This window comes from Spermophilus citellus, assembly GCF_964194105.1.
Source record: "Spermophilus citellus genome assembly, chromosome: 5".
Taxonomy (NCBI): Eukaryota; Metazoa; Chordata; class Mammalia; order Rodentia; family Sciuridae; genus Spermophilus; species Spermophilus citellus.
The window spans coordinates 48034491-48057375 of NC_138186.1; the positions used below are offsets into that span (position 1 = coordinate 48034491).

The 22885-nt window shown below is 41.7% G+C and overlaps 1 protein-coding gene and 1 pseudogene across 2 annotated transcripts; one reads left to right on the forward strand and one right to left on the reverse strand.

The window, feature by feature from the left end:
- Nucleotides 1-7780: 7780 nt before the first annotated feature.
- On the forward strand, nucleotides 7781-22306 carry LOC308649375 (uncharacterized protein; the record flags this gene model as incomplete). Its single annotated transcript, XM_081294970.1, has 7 exons — nucleotides 7781-7911; nucleotides 18549-18815; nucleotides 19038-19349; nucleotides 20139-20273; nucleotides 21359-21619; nucleotides 21706-21817; nucleotides 22288-22306. Exons 1-7 carry the CDS (start codon nucleotides 7833-7835, stop codon nucleotides 22304-22306), a joined length of 1185 nt encoding a protein of 394 aa, XP_081151096.1. The 5' UTR covers nucleotides 7781-7832.
- LOC308650384 (trimeric intracellular cation channel type B-like) lies at nucleotides 10722-11329 on the reverse strand (annotated as a pseudogene). Its single transcript has one exon. The product of its transcript is annotated as a trimeric intracellular cation channel type B-like (transcript).
- Nucleotides 22307-22885: the final 579 nt, after the last annotated feature.

Here is a 22885-nt window from a genome sequence, read left to right on the forward strand (position 1 = left end):
TGTATTTCCAAAAACTGAAAAATAAGGAGTAGAGAGAATGTTTCTACTTTTCTCATATCTTGGTCTCAAGGGAATCAGGGTTGCAACTTTAAATGGGATCCTCAGATAGGGTCAAGGGCCTCTGATCATGCTTCCAAATGCAAGGCATGTGGAAGGTAATTAGGAAAATTTTATACTCCTTGACATGGATAATATTAGGAGTTCATAGTAATTTTCTTTAGTGTCATAACCATATTATTATTGAAAGAAAAATGTCATTTCCTAAGAGATGAGCACAGATTTACTTAGGAATGAATGTCACAATGATTGATTTTTCTAGTGTTTCAGCAAGAATTATACAACTATAATTTCTTACATCAAAACAAACGTGACAAAATACTGAACTAATTAGGTCTATAGTCACCATTGTACTATTCTTTTAGAGTTTGGAAACTTTGATCTTTCTCATGTAATTTGGAGATTATTTAATACTTATTATTATTTAATACTTGTTATTTCCTAACAACATGGAAAATGTTCACAATATAATGCTGAACAAAAATGAAGTTTCAAGTGTATACTGTGTGAGCCTGAATGGTGGTGTACAGCTGTAAACCCAGCTACTCTGCAGGCTGAGGCAGGAGGATAGCAAGTTCAAGGCCAACCTGGGCAACTTAGTCAGACACGGTCTCAAAATTGAAATTTAAAAGACAGTGTAGCTCTGTGGTACAGCACTACTGGGTTTAAGTGTTAGTATAAAAATAAGAAAGAAAGAAAAGAAGAAAAAGAAAAGAAAGAAAAAAGTCTGTGTTTTGAGAATGCCTCAGTTGAGGGTGTATCAGCATTTGTCAGCTTCACATAGTCTGCTCCCAGTGTGCACTAATCTGTAATCCCTAGGATAAGGGAGCAAGGTACAGTGGGGGACACCAAGAGACATCTCCAGGTAAGCCCTGTCTGCACCCATCACCCCTCCCAGGACTCTTTGCTTCCCCAGAAGGTCAACCACAGGCAAAAGATGGAGGGGTCCGCAGGCTTCAGCTCTCACCCCCCAATCCTTCCTCTACCAGTTGTTGCCTGAGCTTCCTCCCTCCACTGCAACCACAATCCCCCTAGAGCTAAGCACAGAAGGTTCAATATGTGGAATCCACTCTCCATTTGAGGCCTGGAAGGCAATTCCAAGACAGCTGTCCTCCCTGGTGACTGCCACTGTGTGAAGCCCGAAGGCATCACCCACGTTGGCTGGGTTCTCTCTAGGATCCTGGCATTGCCCAAATAGTCTTGAAACTCCTTATATCATAAATTCAATCTCATTCTTTACACTTGCTCCTTTGGCAATTGACAAGGGAAAACTGAGGCCCAAAGAAGGAGATATGCTTGGCCTTTTCCCATGACCTGTGGACAATATGGCAATGCAGGTTTTGAACATGTTTTGAGTAAAATGTAACAGGGTCCCTTGTGCCTCCACTCAGTTTTTCTTTCCCCCCACCCTCTGCTGGTGGGATGTGGACCTTCACACTCTATTTTGCATTTTTAGTCATATTTATTACATGTCTGTCTACTAAAAACGTATCCTTTTGGGGTCTGGAGTGTAGCTCAGGGTAAAGCACTTTCCTAGCAGCCTGAGGCACAGGGTTTCATCCCCAATGCCACAGAAATGAAATTTTAAAAATAAAAGTATCAATCAGAATGAATCAGACATTAATTTCCTGGGTTCATATATGAATATATGACCAGTATAACTCCACAACACGTATAATCACAAGAATGTGATAAGTTATATGCTATGTTTGTATAATATGTCAAAATACATTCCACTGTCATGTAAAACTCAAAAGAATAAAACTGAAATAAATACATAAATAAAAGTCTCATTTTCAAAAGCAATTGAGGGAAGATCCAATGCTATGAAAATATGAAGACTTATTCTAAGACAGAGCTTCTGGTGTTGGATTATAATTAATATTTTGCTTTTTAAAAACAGTATTCTCTTGAGTCTGGCACTTAGTTTATTGTATTTTAAACCAAAAATATTCTCCCTGACATCTTGTACAAATCCCAGTTTATACTAAACCACTGAGCCACATCCCCAGTCCCAATTTATTGTATTTTATTTATTTATTATATTTGGATACAATCAGATTCTAAATCAAGACTCAATGTTTATTTTCATTTCAATACAATTCTAGCAACTCACAGAACATGAAAGGCACTGTTTTCCCAGTCCCTGGAGAAACCACTGTCAGACTGTTCAAGGCAATCATCTAGTTTTTCCCTCTATTATAAATACATACTATGTAAGTGGTGGCATTCCAGTATTTTCCTAACCTTTTTAAAAATCCCAAAATATGTTGGGCAGTTCTATTCACAGCAATACATTTAAATGCCAAAATATGTTGGGCAGTTCTATTCACAGCAATACATTTAAATGTATTTTCCTAATTTTAATGGCTACCTAGAATTCTATTGCATAGATTTACTTTGGGGGATGATGGGAATGTCCTTCATCTTCACTCACTGGTGGTGACACAAACGTGTGAATACCCAAACGCAAGAAGCTGTACATTTCTAAATATGCATTTTATTGTATGTAAACTATGGATTAGTAGAGTTGGTCTAAGAAGGATGGTACCTCTTTGAAATTTGTATTTTTATTCTGCAAAAAGAAAATAAAAGAAACCCATGTTTTTAAGAGATAGACCCAGACATCTCTGGAGGTAAAGAGATGGTGGACTGGGCCTGGTGGCAAACACGTGAACAATCCCAGCAGCTCACAAAGCTGAGGCAGGAGGACTGCAGGTTGGAAGCCAGCCTCAGCAATTTAGCAAGCCCTAAGCAATGTAGTAAGACCATGCTCCAAATAAAAATATTAAACAAAAAAGCATGGTGGCACACACCTCTAATTGCAGCAGCTCAGGAGACTGGGTCAGGAAGATCATGAGTAGAAAGCCAACCTCAGCAACAGTGAGGCACTATGCAACTCAGTGAGACCCTGTCTCTAAATAAAATAGAAAATAGGACTGGGGATGTGGCTCAGGGGTTTACTGCCCCTTGAGTTCAATCCCAGGTACCACACCCCCAAAAAACAATTTAAAAAGGACTGGAAATTTGGCTCAGTGGTTAAGCACTTGGGTTCAATCCCCCATAACAACAACAAGAGAGAGAGAGAGAGAAAGTGAGAGAGTATGTTATGGTGTCTCACCTTATTGTCCAAAATCACAGCAATCTTAAGAAAAGCCATCTGTTTATTTAGGGGTGGGGGAAAGAGAACAATGGTGACAAAATGTTTACAAAAGATGTCCCTAGATTAAGGGTAAAAATAAAAGCTAGAAATAATAAAATACATGTTTGCTTTCTATCTGAGAATCAGCATATTCTTCCAGGATAGGAGGAGCCATATCTCCTACTTTGATCACTAAATTCACTGATGTTTGCATCTCTCATTGCAGTGTAGCAGGGAGCTCAACACATCCTTTATACTCTTTGTTGCTGTGATATCATTGGTATTAGTGAGACCTGCTTCCAGGTCTGGCTATTTAATGTGTCAAGAAATTTATTTAACAAGATATTTTAGTATTTTCAATCATTTATGATATTTTATTTATTTATTACATTTGGGTACAATCAGATTCTAAATCGAGACTCAATGTTTATTTGGATTTCATATTAGAATTTAACCTTGTTTTTAAAAAGATAAAGAACTTTTGGAGATACTTGTTTTTGTGGTGCTGGGGATTGGGCAGGGGAGGGCGGAGCTCATACATACTAGGCAAACACATTACACTTGGTTACATTCTCAGCCCTCTATGCTTGTTCTTCAGGGTAGGGAAAGTCTCCATGCCTGAAACACAAACTTTCTGGATTTGGGGGGATTTGATTGAACTCAGGGCCTGGTTCAGGCTATGGCGGTAATCTACCATTGAGCTCTGGACTCAACCCTGAAATAAATACATTTTAAATATGATGTTTTACAAAGTTCTTGGAATCATAATCAAAGTTCTGTTACCCTTCCTTACATTTCTTTTTGGCTTGATATATATCTATATCTATCAATATATTTTTTTCTCTTTTGGGTACTGGGGATTAACCCTGAGGCACTTTACCACTCAGTACACCTCCCAGACCTTTATTATTTTTGAGACAGTGTCTTACTAAGTTGCTTAAGGCCTCTCAAGTTGCTGAGTCTGGCCTTGAATTTGGTGATCCTCCTGCCTCAGCCTCCCACATCACTGGTATTATAGGCTTGTGCCATCACTGCCTGCTGGTTTTCATTTTAAATATGATAAACGGAGGAAGTTTGTAGTTCTTTCTGTAGTGGAGGTTGTGGGGTCTCTAAGGCTCATCCTGCTCTGGAATCTTAAGGGGGTGATGTGGACAGCAGAGCCACAGACTTGCAGACATTCCAAGCTCTGCATTTTTTTCCCCTTTCTGCTATCCTAGTTTTTAAAATTCTTATCCCGCCCCCCCATATCTTCCTCTCTTCTTTCTTCAGTATTTCAACCATTCTCTCCACAGCCCTCTTTTTTCCACACTCTCCCTTCCATTTCATCTTTATGGAAGCCTGGTGGCCAACACTAGGGACTGCATCCACCTGGGACAGGCCAAGGTAAGGGGAGGACACAAGGCAGGGCTCCTCTCCAGGCTGTTGTAAGTCCTGAGGTGCTGTCTGAGCCCTCTGTTCCCGCTGTTCCCAGGTGGGTTCAGTGAAAGTCACCTCAGTCTTCCCTGGAGATCACACTCTGGGTCCGAATTAGGAGACTCACTGAAGGGTCTGAACTTTGAGAGGATCTTTCTTGGAATTAATCTTTGTTTTTCTCTGGGGGGGTTTCAATCAGTACTGCCCTGAGGAAGGAATTCCATGCATGGCAGGGAACTGAGCCCTAGAAAGTGGCTTCTAATCTTAGAACCCAAAGGTGAGTCCCCGCCCCCTCCAGGGGGAAGGGTTAGAGGAAGCTTTTCTGTACCCACCTGCCACAATCCCAGTGGATGCTGGACCCTGGGTGTCCCACAGCTTCAGGCTCTGCATTCTCACAGCAGGCAGGAGTAACTGCCCTGCAGATCAAGAACCTGAAACCCAGATGCAGCCCACCAGCCTCCCTCCAGGCACCTATAAGCACTTTCAATTTGCTTTTATATCAAACAACAGTTTTTATTGTCTTGGGTCAAAGAGGGAATGACATGTGATTTTCAGCGATCCCAGTAAAGTTTGGCGTCACAAACTTCAAACCCTGCCAAACTGGGCAAGAGACAGCCCTGGCTTATGTAAGTCAGAGCTGGGTGGTTTCAGTTTCTATTCAGGAACTCAGCTGTGGCGCCCAAGGTTAGTGCAGAGAAAGCCCCACATATTCTTGTGAGTCCAGGGGTGCAAAGGGGAAAGTGGAGGGAGAAAGGGTGTTTAATGATGCAGAGAAGAAGGGGGTTTGGGGAAGGGGAGGTGCAGAAGTGCTTTGCACAAAAGACTACCTGAGAGTCTTGGTGAGGAAGGAGCAGCCAGGACTAGGTCCTCTCAGAGCCCAAGACCTACAGGCCTGTTTCCTTGCAGTCATATGTAAATGCCCTGGAGCAAACCTAGCATGTAACTATTATGTAGTAAGTCTTTTGGAGGAATGATCAGAATAATATTTGGAGCTGCCCACCTAAGAAGTCCTGGAAGGAGGGAAGATGACAAGGAGGAAAGGGCTTGGGACCAGCTGTCAAGAGAGCTGTGTTTCCTCTCCTACTCTGCATCACCACCATCCTTGTGACCTTCATTAATGAAAATAGCCTCTCAGAAAGGAGACTGAACCCTAATCCTTTAATCCATCCTGTGCTAAAAATTATTATCACAGTCAATAAAAAGGAAAGTAAGTCTAAGAGCTCAAAACATCTCCATCAATGAGCTTTCCACCCACAGAAAAGGTCTAGTCGACAGCCTTAGGGAATAGTTAGGGCTCATTTTTATAAAGGCATTTTTAGGGGAGACAAAGAAAATGAACAATTTCCAATCTTGGGGTGGTTTTGCATTCCACCGGGGAATATCATGGATGGTAAGAAGGGTTTAGGAGAAGGCACAGTTAGGACCATCATGTGCTGGAACTCTGGTTCTGAAACTTACCTACATACTCACAACACCTAGGGAACTTTAAAAGACACTGCAGCCTAGTTCCCACCTAGCTTTACCTATTGAATAGGTTTTGGCTGTGACCTGGGCACATGGATGCTAAGGACTCTGCAGGTGGTTCTCCTAAGCAATCAAGGTAGAGAACATCTAACTCCATGTTGGAAAGACCTAGAGATGTATGTTGGGGACAAGGCAAACTTCCAGCACAAGGAGGTTTCCATAGCATGGTTATTACTATTACTACTGAGATATAATTCATTTACCAGAAGTCAGACTTTGAAATAGTGCAACTCAGTGGGTTTTAGTATAATCATGAAGTTATGCCACCATCACCACTGTGTTCATGCGATTATTTTAAGGATGTGGAGAGGTCTGATGGTTAGAAGGCAAAGGCAGGAGCAGTCCCCTGTTTTGCAATAGCATCCTGTTGAGGCAGGGTAAGGAGATCAGGACAGCTTGATTTGACCTCAGCCTAGGAGAGATGTGACCAGAGAAATGTGGGGGAAAGGGTGATGCTAGACAGCAGATTGTGGCATCTGCAGGGTTTAATGGGAGAGTAGAGGTATCCTGTGTTAAAATGAGCAGATGCAGCAGCTGTGTAATGGCTTGGGGCATTATGGTGACAATTGGAGACAGACACAGTATTTATGAGAAGCATTTGCAGTATTCTTGGATGAAGGTAGTTGAAAGTTTGGACTAAGGTAGTGACTGTGGAGATGTAAAAGGGTTTCAGGAGCTAGAGAAGCAGGGGAAAGGGTCAATTAGAAGTTACCAAGGGGATGCTTTTAAGAGAAGTAGGTAGAAGGTGGGGTTTTGTAGTGGTTGGAGAAGTGTAGAGTGGGCTTCTTGATCTGTTTGATTTGAGGGCCAAATGGGCCCAGAAATGCAGATGCACTAAGTGAGACTGGTCGGTGTTGGACTGGCCCATAAGGAGCAGTCTGATGGGGCTCATGAAGTGCCTGGGAGAGCTAGGGCAGTGACAGGATGTGGGCAGAGGAAACTAAACCTGGCTGGATCTTGGAGTCAATGGCAGGAGAAAGAGCAGATTAGAATGGCTGAAATGTCTAAGGGTGTTTGGAGCCTGATGGATTTTTGTGTGAAAGGTGCTTCTGAGAGCAGAGGTGGCTGAAATCTGCAAAGAGCTCTTGTAATCTCTTTGTAATTCAGGGCTCCTGAATTGGGGGGAGAAGTGCAGGGCCAGATGCAGCTCCTTTGCCAGCAAGGTTGTACTTGATTGAGGGCAGTGTGTTGGGAGAGTAAAAAGGCTTGGCTCTTCCAGAAGTGTGCCAAGCAAGGAACAAGCCAGAACCGGTCACATGGGGTGATGTGCTACAGGAGCTTGGGGAGACCCATGCTTCTCTGTGGGCGGGATTCCACTAGGTTCCCAGAGATGCTGCAGTGTTTCTAAGGTTGAGCCATGGCAGTTGCTCAGAATCTGACCCTACAGCATTCACCTAGCTGCCCTTATTCTATCTTACCTGGGGAATCCTAAATCAGAGGCACTTTTTTGGAGGTTAAGGCAAGTGTGACATAGTGGATATTTCCCCATGTCTTTGGAGTAGTTTAGCCTTCATCTTGTGCTTGAAGGGAAGTTCTCCTTTAAGCGTAGCTCCTCCCTCTAGGCTCCTGATTGGTCTTGTCAGGCATCAATCCTTGTAGTGAGTGTTTATTGAGACACCTGCCCTGTGCATGCCACCAGTGTGGCTCCCTTCCTGGCAACTATCAGGCAGCCTCTCTCTGCTGATCACCTAGGAGAATGGCAGACCCTACGAGACTGGGCGCCCTGCTGCTCCTGGTCGGCACTGCTCTTTGTGCACCTCTGGGTTCCGCGGTTGGTGAGTGGGCTCATGGTGGTTCTTCAAAGCGGGAGATGCCAGGCGAATCCAAGGAGCCTCTACCCGACTTGGCGGGCTCTGGAATTGGGGGGAGAAGTGCGGGCGGGACGCAGCTCCTTTGCCACAAAATCTCAGCTCCTCTTTTCAGGGCATACCCCACCACCTCCTCCCGCATCTGCATCCCTGCTGCACCTTGCTTCCCTCCCTCCCCTCACAGCCTTGCCCTTCCTTTCGAACAGCCCGGTTCTTCCGATGCCCCTGAGTCCCAGCTCTGCCTCCTGCTTTGATCTTTGAGAGAGATTCAACTCCCTTAGAGGTCTGCCTTTCAGGGGACCACTTTATCAAAATTAATAGCTTTTGAGACAATTTCTAGCCCCCCACCCCCAAGCCCTGTCCTCTTCCTGGAGTCAGCAGCGTGCTCCCGAGGAGCGCTCAGTATCTGGAGTTAGGGGTCTTCCTCTCTCCTTTCTGTTGCTGTGGACACTGTGGTTTCTCTAGTCAGACTGAGGGAGGTTAGAAGCTGAGGACTTCTGGGCCAAGAGATTCTTCCTGTGACTTCTCTCATCTCCACCCTCAAGGTCCCCTGCTCTCCTGCAGCAGCCTGGGGCGGGGGGGGGGGGGCGGGGGGGGGGAGGCGGGGTTTTCTCCCTCCTGCACCCTGCTTTACCCTAATATGAACTCCATTGTTCCACCACATCTCTCCGTGCCTCCTCAGCTGCCTGTCTCACACCTGTCACCCAGTCTGGTTGCCCTCCTCCTCCCTGCTCTCCCCTCCAGACAGTAGTTCTCTGATTCATTTTCTAAGAGATATCTGAGCTGGACTTCTCTCCCTCACCAGGCAGGCCCTTCCTCCTTCCCTGTGAGTCATTCATTGACCACAAGGAGCAATGCTGCTGTAAAAACCTGCCCCCCTCCTTCCGGGACCCAACCTTTGCTTTTTAAAACAAAAAACTTTTAATTGGACTGTTTTTCTCAAGTTTTCTCCTCCTCCTCCTCTTCCTCCTCCTCTTCCTCATTTGGGGTTGAACAACTTATTTTAATGAATTTGTCTTTTAATACAATTGTAAAAAAAAAATCTACCATTTTAATTACAGTTAAATCTAAATTTTAAAACTGACTAATATTTAATAACAAGTTAATTTTTAAGTTTTTAACTATAAGGATATCAAATATAATACAGAACTTAATTCAGTGCTATTGCAACATTCAAATAAACTTCTTAGCATTCCAAGAGTATCAAATTGCTCCTCTAACACACACACACACACAAATCATTTCTCTTAAGCAAGTATAGTACCTGCTGGTGTTTACAGTTGTTAAAAGTTAAAAGCAGAGACCCTTTCAACTTGAATATGATTTGAGTACTTAAGCCATCTAAAAGTTCTACCTGATACAGGGAGTAGGCTCATAGTCTTGGCATCTGAAATCATGTCACAGAGTTTGAATGTTAGACGTGTACTTTTAAACCACAAGATAAAGAAACTCTAACGCCATTTAGTACCTTTTTTGTATGTTTTTTATTTGCCAATAAGAAATTAGATTTAATGTTATCATTCTTCAATCAAATAAGACGACCATAAGATTTCTGTTAATCTGTTTCTTAATGGATTACTGTCAAATGTGCTCAGACAATTCTTATCAGAGCTGAGCATTTTCACATGAAGCTAATCAGTTTTTGCTTAAAATAAAATTAATGATACATGTACATGTAGATTAAAACTAAACATAACCATTTGTAATCTAACATTTGAACAAAAAAAAAAAACTGAGAAAGCCACTAGAAAGGAGACATGGAAGAAAAAAATTAAATAGAGATTATACATTTTTTTAAATCACTGAGACAACTGCTACCAATGTTTCAGAACAACTAAGGTCAGAAAGAACATATGAAATGTGAAAATTTTCTCTACAGGTGAAATAAATGTGTTTTAAGGAGAGAGAAGGGGATAGAGAACATGCAAATTATAATTTTGAAAAACTACAAACTTTCAAAAAGTACCAAACATAGAATTAGTAATTTATCAAAAATTGTACCCACCCCTGATTTTCTTTTGAGGGAAAAATAAAAACAGTTTTTGAAAGGAATGAAACAGACTTCAAATTGAAAATCATTCTAACAATAATGTGTTTTTACTGAAAAATACTATTAGAGATAAAAATTAAGTTAAATTTCAGGTACTTTCCATTTAATGTGGGCAAAATTACAATGTTTATATAGCAAATATAAACTAATAATTTATATTCATTTATAATATAATTTTTAAAGAAAAGTTTACTGTCCTCAGTGCACAAAAATAAGAAGAAATTTTAATTGTTTAACCAGTTAACTTTCCATATCTAGGATCTATTATGGTAATGTAAAATAAAAGTTTAATTCTGCTGAACTAAATCTCAAATAGATTCAGATTTTTGAAATGTATGAAAATACTCATTTTTTAAAAAGTTTTAAATTTTTATAATTTTTATCAATGTAAATATCAAATATTCACAAGAGATACTTTATATCAGAAAAAATCCCATGATGTACAAATGATACTCAAAAATTACAATCAAGAAACAATAATTACACTAAAACAAAATTTCTTTTGTTACCTTATATATAGTCTTTATTTCAATTCATCTACATAGAAATATTTTTCACAATCTGATAGGTAGAAAAGGTTCTTTATTTTTTGCCTTCTAGAGCCCAAGCAAATTTACTCAGTGTTCTTCGTATGTTTCCTTTTAACAATATCTGAACCATTGGTTATAGGTTTGGGGACTGATGAACTAGTGCCATTGGAAGATGATTTTGCTCCACATTTCTTACCCTACAATGAAAACTGTTGCTGCCAGCCAAAGAGCAGCCAACTCAATATATGCTCAAAAGGAGCAAGAGTCACAGAAGTCTCTGTAACCATTATGGTTATCTTTGTGGCCACAAGAAAGATGGTATAAAGGAACATAAGATTATGCTTTGATATGGTCAGATACTTGGTGTGCTGAAATGTGAAGAAGATAAGGGACCCCAGCAGGATTATCTTGGAAAGATAGGACATCTTCAGTCATTCCTCATCTTCTGGTTTCCAATCTCCTTTTACCAACTATTCAAAATTCATGATAATGATACCACCTGCACCTTGGGCCCATCCAATAGCTATCATGACTAGCCAGCCATTTTTGTAATAGCTATTAGCATGTGTGACTCCACCTACTATTTTCCAAGTTCTGATCACTCCTTCATTCCCCAGCCAGAAGTTGAGCATATTAAGAATGAATAGCCCTAGGAAATTAGATCCCATGGGCAAAAAAATATTGTATAGCAGATTGAAGATGCCAGTAAAATATTAGTGTGGTTTGCAAGAAACCTCAGTGGAAGCTCTGGAAGCTCTGTAAGCAGTACACATGATAAAAATCCTCCACCAAAGCAATGGAGCATAACAGTAGACCAGCTTGAAACAGGATTCTTCCATGCCCCTTCCACTCCTACCAGCTGATGCTTCAGTGCCATCACAGACACCAGATAGTGGGTGATGTCAAAAAGGGGAGCATGGTGATGTGGGAAAAGGCCAGCATCAGCTCCTCCCAGGGAGAGTCCAAGTTACAACCTACCAAAGCTGCCTAAGCAGCCTCTGCTAGGGGTTCCCCTCTGGCAAAGTGGGAGTGCAGGAGGGGACAACTACAGGAGCTCAAGTTTTATTTTCTTTTTGTTAACACATAGTTAAATAAATTTAAATTATGCAGTACAGTGTTTTCATACATGTATACATTTTATAATGATCAAATGAGTAATTAGCACAAACCTCATACCTCACCTCAAATATTTTTCATTTACCTGTGATCAGATCATTTAAAATCCTCTTAGCTATTTTACAACATACACTATATTAATATTTACTGTGGTCATCTTGATGTGCTATAGTATGGCACAGAGATTATTCCTCCTATCTAATTGAAACTTTGTGTGCTTTGATCAGTGTCTCCCCTCTTCTATCTACTCTATACCTGTGCTAACCAGCACCCCTCCTGCCTGCCCCAATCTCCACTTATAAGTGGGATCATTTGTGTGTCTGTTTTATTCTCTCATTGTCTCCTCTAGGTTTATCCATATCACCACAAACGACACAATTTCCTGGTTTGAGGGTACCTTTTTTTAATAATAAAAATAATGGGGATTAATCTAAGGATCTTATGTCTAGTAGACAATCCCTCTACCCCTGAGCTTCATCCTCAGCTCTAATGACCTTTTTGTTGTTGGTGGTGGTGTTAAAATTGATTAGTACTCTTCCTGTGTGTTTTCCACAGTGTATTGTTCTTTTGTTTTGTTTGATATTGGAGGTGGGTCTGCTATGTTGACCAGGCTGGCCTTAAACTCCTTATCTCAAGGAATGCTCCTGCCTCAGCCTCCCAAGTAGCAGGCATGTGCCACAGTGCCTGGCTCTTTGTCCACTTTTTGTTTTCTATATTTTCTTATTGTGCATGATAGTTGTACATAATGGTGGAATTTGTTGCTACATACTCATACATGTACACAATATAACAATGTCATTGTCTAATGTCATTCCCCAGTATTTCTCCCATTCCATCTCCTCTTCCCTCCCCTGGTTCCTTTCCTCTACTCTACTGATCTTTCTTCAGTTTTCATGAGACCCTCCCCACCTTTCTTTAGTTTTCCTCTCTTGCTTCCACATAAAAGAGAAAACATGTTACCCTTCACTTTCTGAGTCTGGCTTATTTCACTTCATATAATGTTGTCAAGTTCCATCTATTTTCCTGAAAATGGGAAAATTCATGTTTCCTTATGGCTAAGTCAAATTCTATTGCTTATGTATACCATATTTTCTTTTTCCATTCATCTATTGATGGAAAACTAAGCTGGTACCCTACTGTGTATTGTGAATTGTGCTGCATGTATGTATGAGTATGTATGTATGAGTATGTATGTATGAGTATGTATGTATCACTATAGTATGATGAGTTTAATTCTGTAGAATAAATACTGAGGAGTGGTACAACTGGGTGGTGACTTCATTCCTAGTCTACTGAGGAACCTCTATATTATTTCCACAGTGGTTGTACTATTTACAATCCCACCAGTAGTATAAAAGTGTTGTTCTTTCTCCACATTCTGTCCAGCATTTAGTATGGTTTGTACTCATGATGACTGTCAGTCAAATTATAGTGGGACAAAATCTCATTGTAGTTTTGATTTGCATTTCCATAATTTCTAAAATGCTTTCATGTATTTGTTGGCCATTTGTATTTTTGAGAAGTTTAGTTCATTTGCCCATTTAATAATTGGATTATTATTTTATGTTATTAAGTTTTTTGAATTCTTTATATATTCTGGATATTAATTCTCTGACAGAGGAGTACCTAGCCATGATTTTCTTTCATTCTGTAAATTCTCTCTTCATACTCTGAACTATTTTGTTGATATAGAAGAATCTTTTTCATCTGATGCCATCCCATTTATTAACTCTTGGCATCATTTTGTGAGCTTTAAGGATCCTCTTGAGAAAGTCATCATCTGTACCTGTATGTTAGAGTGTTGAACCTCCTTTCTCTTCTAGGAGTTGAATAATTTATGGCCTAATTCCTAGGACTTTAATCCATTTTGAGTTGACTTGTACAGGGTGAGAAATAAAAATCATGCCTCATTTTTTTCACATAAGAACAGCCTGTTTTGCAGCACCATTTGTTGAAAAGGCTGTTTTTCTCCAATGTGTGTTTTAGCAACTTTATGAAGGATCAGATGACTATAATCTGTGTGAGTTTGCCTCTGTGTCATTATGTGTCATTATATATATATATATATAAATTATATATATGTATATATCTCTTTATATATATACATATATGTCTCTCTCTATATATGATTGTATATGTATATATCAAGAGTATAAAAAAAGAGTATATATACTCTTGATGTATACACACACACACACATATATATATATATATATATATATATATATATATTTTTTTTTTTTTACTTTTTGTTACTGTTGTTACAATTTGTTACTATTGCACTTTTTGTTATTTTTGCTCTGTAGTATAATTTGAAGTCAGGTCTTGTGATCCTTCCAACATTGATTTTTAGGGTTGGAATTGCTTTGGGTTTTCTGGGTCTTTCATTCTTCCAAAGGCACTTTAGAACTATTTTATGTAGTTCTGTGAAAAAAAATCTCATTGGGGTATTTTGATGGGGATTACATTGAATCTGTGTATTACTTTTGGTTTTATGTTCATTTTAGCAATATTCATTCTGCTTATCTCAAAACGTGGGAGGTCTCTCCATCTTCTTGTGTCTTCTTCAGTTTCTTTCTTCAATGTTCTATGATTTACATTGTAGAGGTCTTTTACCTCCTTGGTTTGATTTACTGCAAGGTATTTTCTTTTTCAAGGTTATCATGAATGGTGTTGATTTTCTGATTTCTTTCTCAGGTGATTTATTATTGGGGTATTGGATCTTCTAAGTATATAATTGTTAAATTTGCAATCATTGATGATTCAACTTCTTATTTTTCTATTTTTATCCCATTGATGTCCTTCTCTTGCCTATTTGCTCTGTCTAGAATTTCTAGTAGTATATTGAATAGGAGTGATGAGTGTAGACATCCTTTTCTTGTTCTAAATTTTCATGGAAATGCTTTTAGTTTTTTCCCATTCACTATGATGTTGGCTTTGGCTTAGTGAATATAGATTTTATGATGAGGTAAGTTCCTTCTATGCCTAGTTTCCTTGGTGTCTGTATCATGAATGAATGCCAAATTTTGTTGAAGGCTTTCTCTGCATCTATTATAATGAGTATGATTTTTTCTCCTTAATTCAATTCATGTGGTATATTACATGTATTGTTTTGTGAACATTAAACCATCACTGCATCACTGGGATAAATTCTTCTTAGTCATGATGCATAATCATCTTAATATGTTGTTGAATACAGTTTGCTAATATTTTATTAAGAATTTTTTTAATCTAAGTTCATCAGAGATATTGATCTGTTGTGATACTTGCTTTGGTCTGATGGTGAATGAATTTGAAGTGTTTTTTTTTTCCGCATACGATTTTTTAAATAATTTGAATAATTTAAATGATTTGGCATGAGTTCTCTTTTAAAGTTCTGGTAGAATTCAGCTGAGAATCATTGTGTTCCTGGGGTTTTCTCTGTTGAATGGTCTTTTAGTCAGCCTTTTTGTTACTGTGACCAAAAGTTCTGACAAGAACAGTTTTAGAGGAGGAAAAGTTTATTTGGTACTCACGATTTTAGAGATCTCAGTCCATAGATGGCTAACTATGTTGGGCCCTAAGTGAGGCAGAACATCATGGTGGAATCGCATGGAGTAGAATAGCAGCTCAGGACATAGCGATCAAGAAGCAGAGGGAGAGAGCTTCATTTATACAATATAAACCCTAAGGCACGTCTGCAGTGACTTAAACCAGGTAGCCAAACCTACCCACCTAAAGTTACCTCTGGATTAATCCACTGCTTAGGTCATGCCTCTATAATCACTTCATCTCTAGAAATCCTTGCATTGTCTCATACATGAGCTTTTGGGACTCTTCATATTTAAAGCATAACAGATGGCTTTTATTACTGCTTCTATCTCATTTCAATTTATTGGTCTGTATAAGTTTTCTCTGTCTTATTGATTTAATTTTGGAAGGTCATATGTATCTAAAAATATATCCATTTCTTCTAGGTTTTCCAAGTATTGGAATATAGGTTTTCAATACTGTCCCTAATAATTCTCTGGATTTCTGGGATATCTGTAGTGATTTCCTTTTTTATTTCTAATTTTATTAATTTCAGTCTTTTCTCTTTTTCTTTTAATTGTTTGGCTCTTTTATCTTCACATCAACTCTTCCTATCACACCCCCTCCCACTCTGAAGGGCCTCCCCCAGGTGGTACAACTTGTCCACCTGCCTTGATCCTCTCTTCCCAGGCCTCTACTTCCTTCTTCTCTCTGATTCTGCATTAATCTGTAGTACACTGCCCTGGTTTCTGTTTGGTGTTTAATTGTGGTTAAATAGACATAATGTACAGCTTCCTATTTTAACCATTTTGAGTGTACAATTCAGTGCCATTCAGTGTGTTCACATTTTTGAGGAAACTGAAACTCTGTACCCATTAAACACTAAGCATCCATCCCCCCACCCCAGTCCTTGTCATCTTTCTGCCAGCATTCTACATTCTGTCTCTATGGATTTAACTCCCTAGATTCCATACAAGTACAATCATACAGAATTTGTCCTTTCATGACTGGCTTTTCCACTTAGCTCATGTCCTCAAGATCATCCATGGTGTAGCAATTGTCAGAATGTCCTCCCTTTTCAATGCTAAATAATATTCATTTCACATATAAGACATATTGTGATTAGGTTTTCATCAGTTGATAAATACTGAGGTTACTTGTACCTTTTGGATTTTTGGAACAATGCTGCTATGAATGTGGGTGTACACAAACCTCTGGATTTCCCTGTCTTCACAACTTTTGTGTTTATGTCCAGAAATACAATTACTGGCGTATATAGAAAGTATCTTTTCCATATTTGGAGGAACCACCATACCATTTTCATAGCAGCTGCTCCATTGTATATATAGGCAAGCAATGCACCGTGCTGCAGTTTTCTCTGTAGTTATGAACTTGTTCATTCTGCATTCTTTTTTCTAAACAGTAGTCATCCTCATGGGTACAAAGTAGAATGTCACTGTGCTTTTATTTTCATTTCCCTAATGACTGCTGATGTTGAGTGTCTCTTTGTGTGCTTATTGGCTATTTGTATATCTATCAGACACCTGGCTGTAGTGATACTTTGCCCAATTCTGAATAAATTCAACATTTTTCTTATTTTAGAGTTTTTGAGATTCTTTCTTGTTTGCTTGTTTTATGGAGCTAGGACAATCTTAGGCCCTTGCACATGCTAGGCAGGTGTTCTATAGCTGAGCTAACCCCAGCCCAAGATATATAGATATATTTGAATGTTTATCTCTTATTAGATATGTGACTTGCAGATATTTTCTCCCATTTCACACGTCACCATTTCTGTGGGTGACCTCTGGTGTATAGGTGTTTTTAATTTTGATGAGTCCAATTTATCAATTTTTTCTCTACTGTGTGCTTTTGGCACCATATGGAAAATGTGGTTAAATCCTTTGTTTTGAAGATTACTGCCAATACATTGTAATATATTATATATACTTTTTATTTTTTTTATTTTTGTACTATGAGTTGAATCCAGGTTCTCTCACATTCTAGTATGTGGTCCCCACTGAGCTACTCCCAGTAAATTTTTATTTTGAGAAAGGGTCCTGCTAAGTTGTCCAGGTTGGCTTTTAACTTCCACTCATCTGCCTCAGTTTCCTGAGTTTCTGGGATTATAGGCACATATCACAATATGTACCAGTCAGTGTGTTTTCTTCTAAGAATGTTTGCTTTTATAGTCTGCATTTTTTTTCACTTTGAGTTTGTGTGTGTGGTGTGTGTATATGTGTGTGTGTGCACACATACACGAGGGCACACACTCTGAGTATTGAATCCAGGCATTTGCAGAAGCTAGGCAAGAACTCTATCATTGAGCTACATCCCCAGACCTCAGTTAATTTTTATACATGAGTAACTAAACGATCCAACTTCATTGTTTGTGAAAATCCAAATTTTCTAGCACATCTATTGGAAAGATACAAGGTGTTTGTGGGGGGCTATGGAAAAATAGAGTTACTTTGGATTAGATAGAGGGAAGTGAAAGGAGAGGAGGGGGTATGGAGTAAGAATGATAGTAGACTGAATCAGACATTATTACCCATGTGCATATATGATTACATGACCGGTATAACTTTACATCATATACAACCAAAGCAATGAGAAGCTATATATACTCCATTTATGTATGATGGGCCAAAATGCTATACTGTTACATATAACTAATTAGAACAAATAAAATAAATAAATAAATACATAAAGAAAAAAGAAAAGCTACATCATGTCTTTGGAAACACTGCTACCTGCTTTTTCCCAGGGGATGCTACTAGGACAATTTAAGTCCCTCACCTGAGGCTTCCAGATGCTTATCATTTACTTTGGACCAAGCCCACTGCTTCACTTCCCTTTAGGGTACAACCCCACTCAACACTTTCGGGCCACAACCCTCACACTTACTTTGACCCTCTGTTTGCCTCACCTTATCCATGAGAAGTCTGCACATAGACAGCACACACACACCCTCTGGGGACCTGCCCTGCCTGAGCTCCACTTCAGTGACCATAGGCCCACCCACCCTCTGCCCTTCCTGTGCCCTCTCTGCCCTCTGACAAGCCCTGCCATGCACCTCTGCCCCTCCCACACCTCCCTTGCCTCTGTAGGCCAACCTCTCCCCTTGAACACCCACCTGTACCCTTAAGAACCCATGCCTATGTGTTGGGCCCTGGCCAACTTGCCTGCCCCTCTCCATTTCCCCTTTGTCCATTCCTCACTTCCCCTCTCCTTCCTCTCTACTTTCCTGTCTTCATTGCATTGGGAACCTTTCTTCTGTCCCTTTGTCTGTGTAGGTTTGCTGCCTCCTCAGGTGCTCAGGACAGCAGAGCCTTTGTGTTGAGCATTGGTGAGCACTTGTTTCCTGGAAGAGGTGTCATCTGTTGCTTCCTCTTCCACAGGGACCCACAGTCTTCACTATAACCTCACAGTGAGGTCCCAAGGTGGATCAGTGCAATCAAGGTCCTTTGCCAATGGTTATTGGGACCATCAGCTCTTCCTTCACTTCGATAGTGACAAAAAAGAAAGTGCAAAGCCCCAGGGGCCATGGTCAGAAAAACCTTTGGGAACTGAAAGCTGGGACACAGAGATCCAGGAGTTGGCAGAGCACAGCAAGAATCTAAAAGCAACCCTGGCAGATATCAATGCCTGGCAAGAGCAGAAAGGAGGTGAGTGTGGGCAGGGACAAGTGTGATGTGAGGCTTTCTCCAGGACCTGTGTCTTCTCATTGCAATTGAATGGGGAGGGCAAGAAATGGGGTTTATACAGATCAGCACAGGGGACTTGGAGGAGAGCCGGGTTGGGGTCCCCTGTGGGCTAGTATTTTTCCCTTGGTGGGCAGGGAGGCGGAGGGCCCAGGGGATGGAGAAGTGACTGGTGGGTGGGGGCAGGGTCTCATTTCCTCCAGGAGACTTGGAGCTGCAAGATTCACAAGGACAACTGCACCAGGGCCTTTTGGAATTTCTACTACGACGGGGAGCCCTTCCTCTCCTATCATCCAGAGACACGCAGCTGGACAGTGGAGCCATCCTCAGCTCAGAACTTGGCTATGGAAGTCAAGAATTCCTGGGATGCAGATGGCATGCAAAGCAAGGATTACTGGGCCCATGTGCAGGGAGAGCTTTGTGGAAGACTCAGGAGATATCTAGTCTTCTGGAAGGGCTCTTCCTACTCCCCTGGAGCCTCTGCCCAGAGGACCTTGTGTGAGTTTATCGTGTTGTGATTTGCCTGTCCTGTCACACCGCTAGATAGAGACAGGAGGGTGTATGTGCCCAGACACCAGTGAGCCCTCACCCCCCTGCCTGCCTGCTATCATAGAGAGCTCCCACCTGGCCCCACAAACCTGGACCCCCCAAAATACCCCTCATCACCTCACAAACCAGAATTCCTATAACACCCCCTATTTAACATAACACGTTGAAGTGAGAATGTGAGGCCACAAGCCCAGTGACCATCTTCCTGCCAGTCAGAGGACTTGGGCTCCAGGTTGAAAGCAGATTTGTGGACCTCAGTTCAATGAGGTCTTAGGCCAGAGTCAGAAGAGTGGAGGAGAGTGAGGCTTGGTCACAGGCCTGACTATTTTTGCCTTTGTTTCCCTCCAGTGTTTCCAGCAGTGGATGTGACCTGTGCTGAGGCGCTGGAGGATACCATCAATGTCACATGTTGGGCTTTTGGCTTCTATCCCCAGAATATCTCTGTGACCTGGCTTCAGGATGGGGAACCCCTGAGCCAGGGCACCCAGCAGTCTGGTGGTATCTTTTCCTATGAGAATGGGACCTACCAGACCTGGGTGTCTACCAGGATTCCCCAAGGACAGGAACAGGGGTTCAGCTGCCATGTGGGACATAGTGGGACAACAGCACTGGCCTTGTGTTCTGTGGTGAGCCTGGGGGTCCCAGCAATGGTTCTCAACCAGGTGAGTCAGTGACCAGGGTGGTGAGAGGGGAGAAGCCTTGAGGCTCAGTACCCAGATGTAACAATCCTGCTTTCAGGGACTGCACTGCTGCTTCTGAGCCAATGGGCTGCCTTCCTGGGTGTGGCTGTTGCTGCTGTTGCTCTGTTTATTATTATTGTTTGTGTCTGCTCCTGCAAAAAAAGGAAGACAAAATCTACTTCAGAAGGTTCAGGTGAGAAAAGCGTTCAGTGGCTGGGGATTGCAGGGCCTATTTGGAATGTAGAGTCTTTTGTGCCTCCCGCTGCACAGACAGCAGTGGAGGTGACCAGCTTTCTGGAACAGAGGATGGAGTTCTGTCTCCAGCCACACCCCTTAGTCTTGCCAAAAGCCAGGGCTGTCAACATTTCTGAAGGTCCAGATGCAGCCTCTGTGGCTGCAGGGTGAGGAGTGAGCAGCAGTGGGGCTGTGGCTTCTGCTGTCCTCATCTGTCTCTCAGGCTTTCCTGGGTTGACCAGAGGACTGTGTTGGGAATGGAGGGCTGATTGGTGCTGGCTAGATTATCTTGTCCTCAGGGGGACACAGAATGAATGAGTTGTGAACTTTGGGTGCTTAGAAACTGGAGAGGAATTTCATGAATGGTGATGCCACTGGTCCCTCCCCTCATCTCCCCCACTCTCTGGCTGTCAGGAGCAAACCAGGAAAAAGATGCATAGGGCCAGAGCCCTGTCAATGCAGCCCCTGGGAGGCTTGTGTAGAGCAGGCCCTCCTAGGAGCTGCTCCTGAGTGTCTCCTCTGGGTCACTTGGGCATGCCAGTCACCATCCTATCCCCACTATACAGCTCTTTCTCCTGGAGTGGCCTTTCAGATGACATGGACAGGAGAATGGCTTATGTCCTTGGCCATCTGGGGAGAGAGACCAACCTAATTTTTCTCTTATGTCTGGAATTTTCCAGTGTATCCCCTAGGGGTGTCGGTCCCCACAGGCTAGGGCACACAGTCCCATAGCAGGGGCCCATTCAGGTGACTCTACAAGTAGGGTAGGCAGCTCTGTGGTCTCTGCTGCTCCCATCTATGGCCTTCCAAGAGGGGGAACAAGGGCAATGCTAGTTCTACTTTATTGTGGTCAGAAATGGTTTCCTGGAATGTGACTAGGGCAGTGCCCAGGAAAAGATTGGGAAAGGCCTGTTGCTTATTTTTGCAAATTTCTACTTTGAATGTTGAATCTCAGTAAGGATGTTCCCAGTTCCAACTGTATCATGTGAATAAGCAGTTCTCCAGCACTCACGTACTAATGTGCACTAATTGTCACCCTTCGAGATCCCTCTAATGGAGTGTCCCCTGTGGGAGATCTGGATTGTGACCATGACAATGCAAAGGAACAGAAGATGGGCCTACAGTTCACACTGCAGAATCTCAGGAAAACCCTAGTTTTCTTTGGGAATAAGACCTCTGAGGACTTTGAGGATTGTGGCCTGCAGAAGTCCCTGCTAGGAATGGAGGTAGGGAGTCCAGGGAAGCCTCAGGAAAAAGAAGCCCTTGGGGAAGAGCTGGGTTCCCAGCAGCAGGTGATCCACGCAGGTAGGGGAAGCAAAAGTGCAGATTGAGAGCCTGGGCAGGTGTAGAGGGTCAGTGATTCTGAGTCTCCTCTGCATGGGCTGTTGTAGGCAAGGGAGCAGCAGATCATGTGGCAGGCATGGTTTTCCAGCTAGGCCTGCTGGTGCCCCTGGGCTTCCTGGTGGACTGTCCAGTTAGGAGCTGCTGGCTCGGGGCTGGGAGGTAAGGATGCTGAGCTGCAAGTTGAGCAGGCCCTGCTGGGTGAGCACCTGCCTCTGCAGGGGAGGAGGCCTGTGAACTAAGCAGGAGAAGGGCTCTGTGTGAGTCCTGTGCCCATCCTGGCAGGATCAGGAGATGCCTTCTCTTGGAGGCCCCCACTCTGTAGGGAATGATTTACGTTTGGAGGAGGGGACACTGGACTTCACTTCCAGATCTTGACCCTGAATCCTGCAGCCCTTTCACTATCTTCTGTGGTGGAATCAGAGACAGATGACACTGCTGATAGAAACAGAGGAGCCTGATAAGGGCAGGAAAATGGGATGAGAGGGGAAAAAAAAACGTCAGGGCATTTACTTCCCTCAGAGAAGGGCCAAATTTGGTTTTTGAGGAACTGAGGAGAGAGAAATCCCAAGGGAGTAAACAGCAATATTCTGCAACAAATTGAACACTGACTGGTTCCTCTTTTTCCCCAGAGCCCCTGAGCCTATATAACCTGGATCAGCAGCAGAGGGCACCAAGTGACTACACTGGATCCACACAGCTGGGGTGTTAACCTTTGCTGAGAGCTCCTGGGGCTTTGGGGGGAGCTTACACTGGGCAGCCCTGCTGTGACAAGCACTTTATGTCTTGGTGCCTTGGTTTCCTCATCTCTACAATATGGAAACATATGTTTGCTAACTAGTGCAGCTGTTCTGTACTAGTATTCTTATTATTTTACTGTATTTTAGCACATTACATATAATTATGGTATTTTAATAAATGAGATTTTTTGTAAGTGTCCTTATTCTGCCTCCTCCCAAGAAACCTAAAATACTCTCCTTCAGTGTTGAGGGAACTTCAAACCCTCTCTGACTCTCTGTCTTACCTCTTTTCTATATCATTTTACATTATAAATGTTTAAATATTTTTAAATGTGAAACTTTTAAATATGAAATATATCTGGCCTGTGTTCATGTTCCAGGAAGGGACCGTGTGAAAGGGTCAACAAAAGTAACATGTTTGTTTCCATATTTGACAGAAAGTTAAACATATGTTTAACATAGACAGTGATAAGAGCCAAATTTGAAAAAA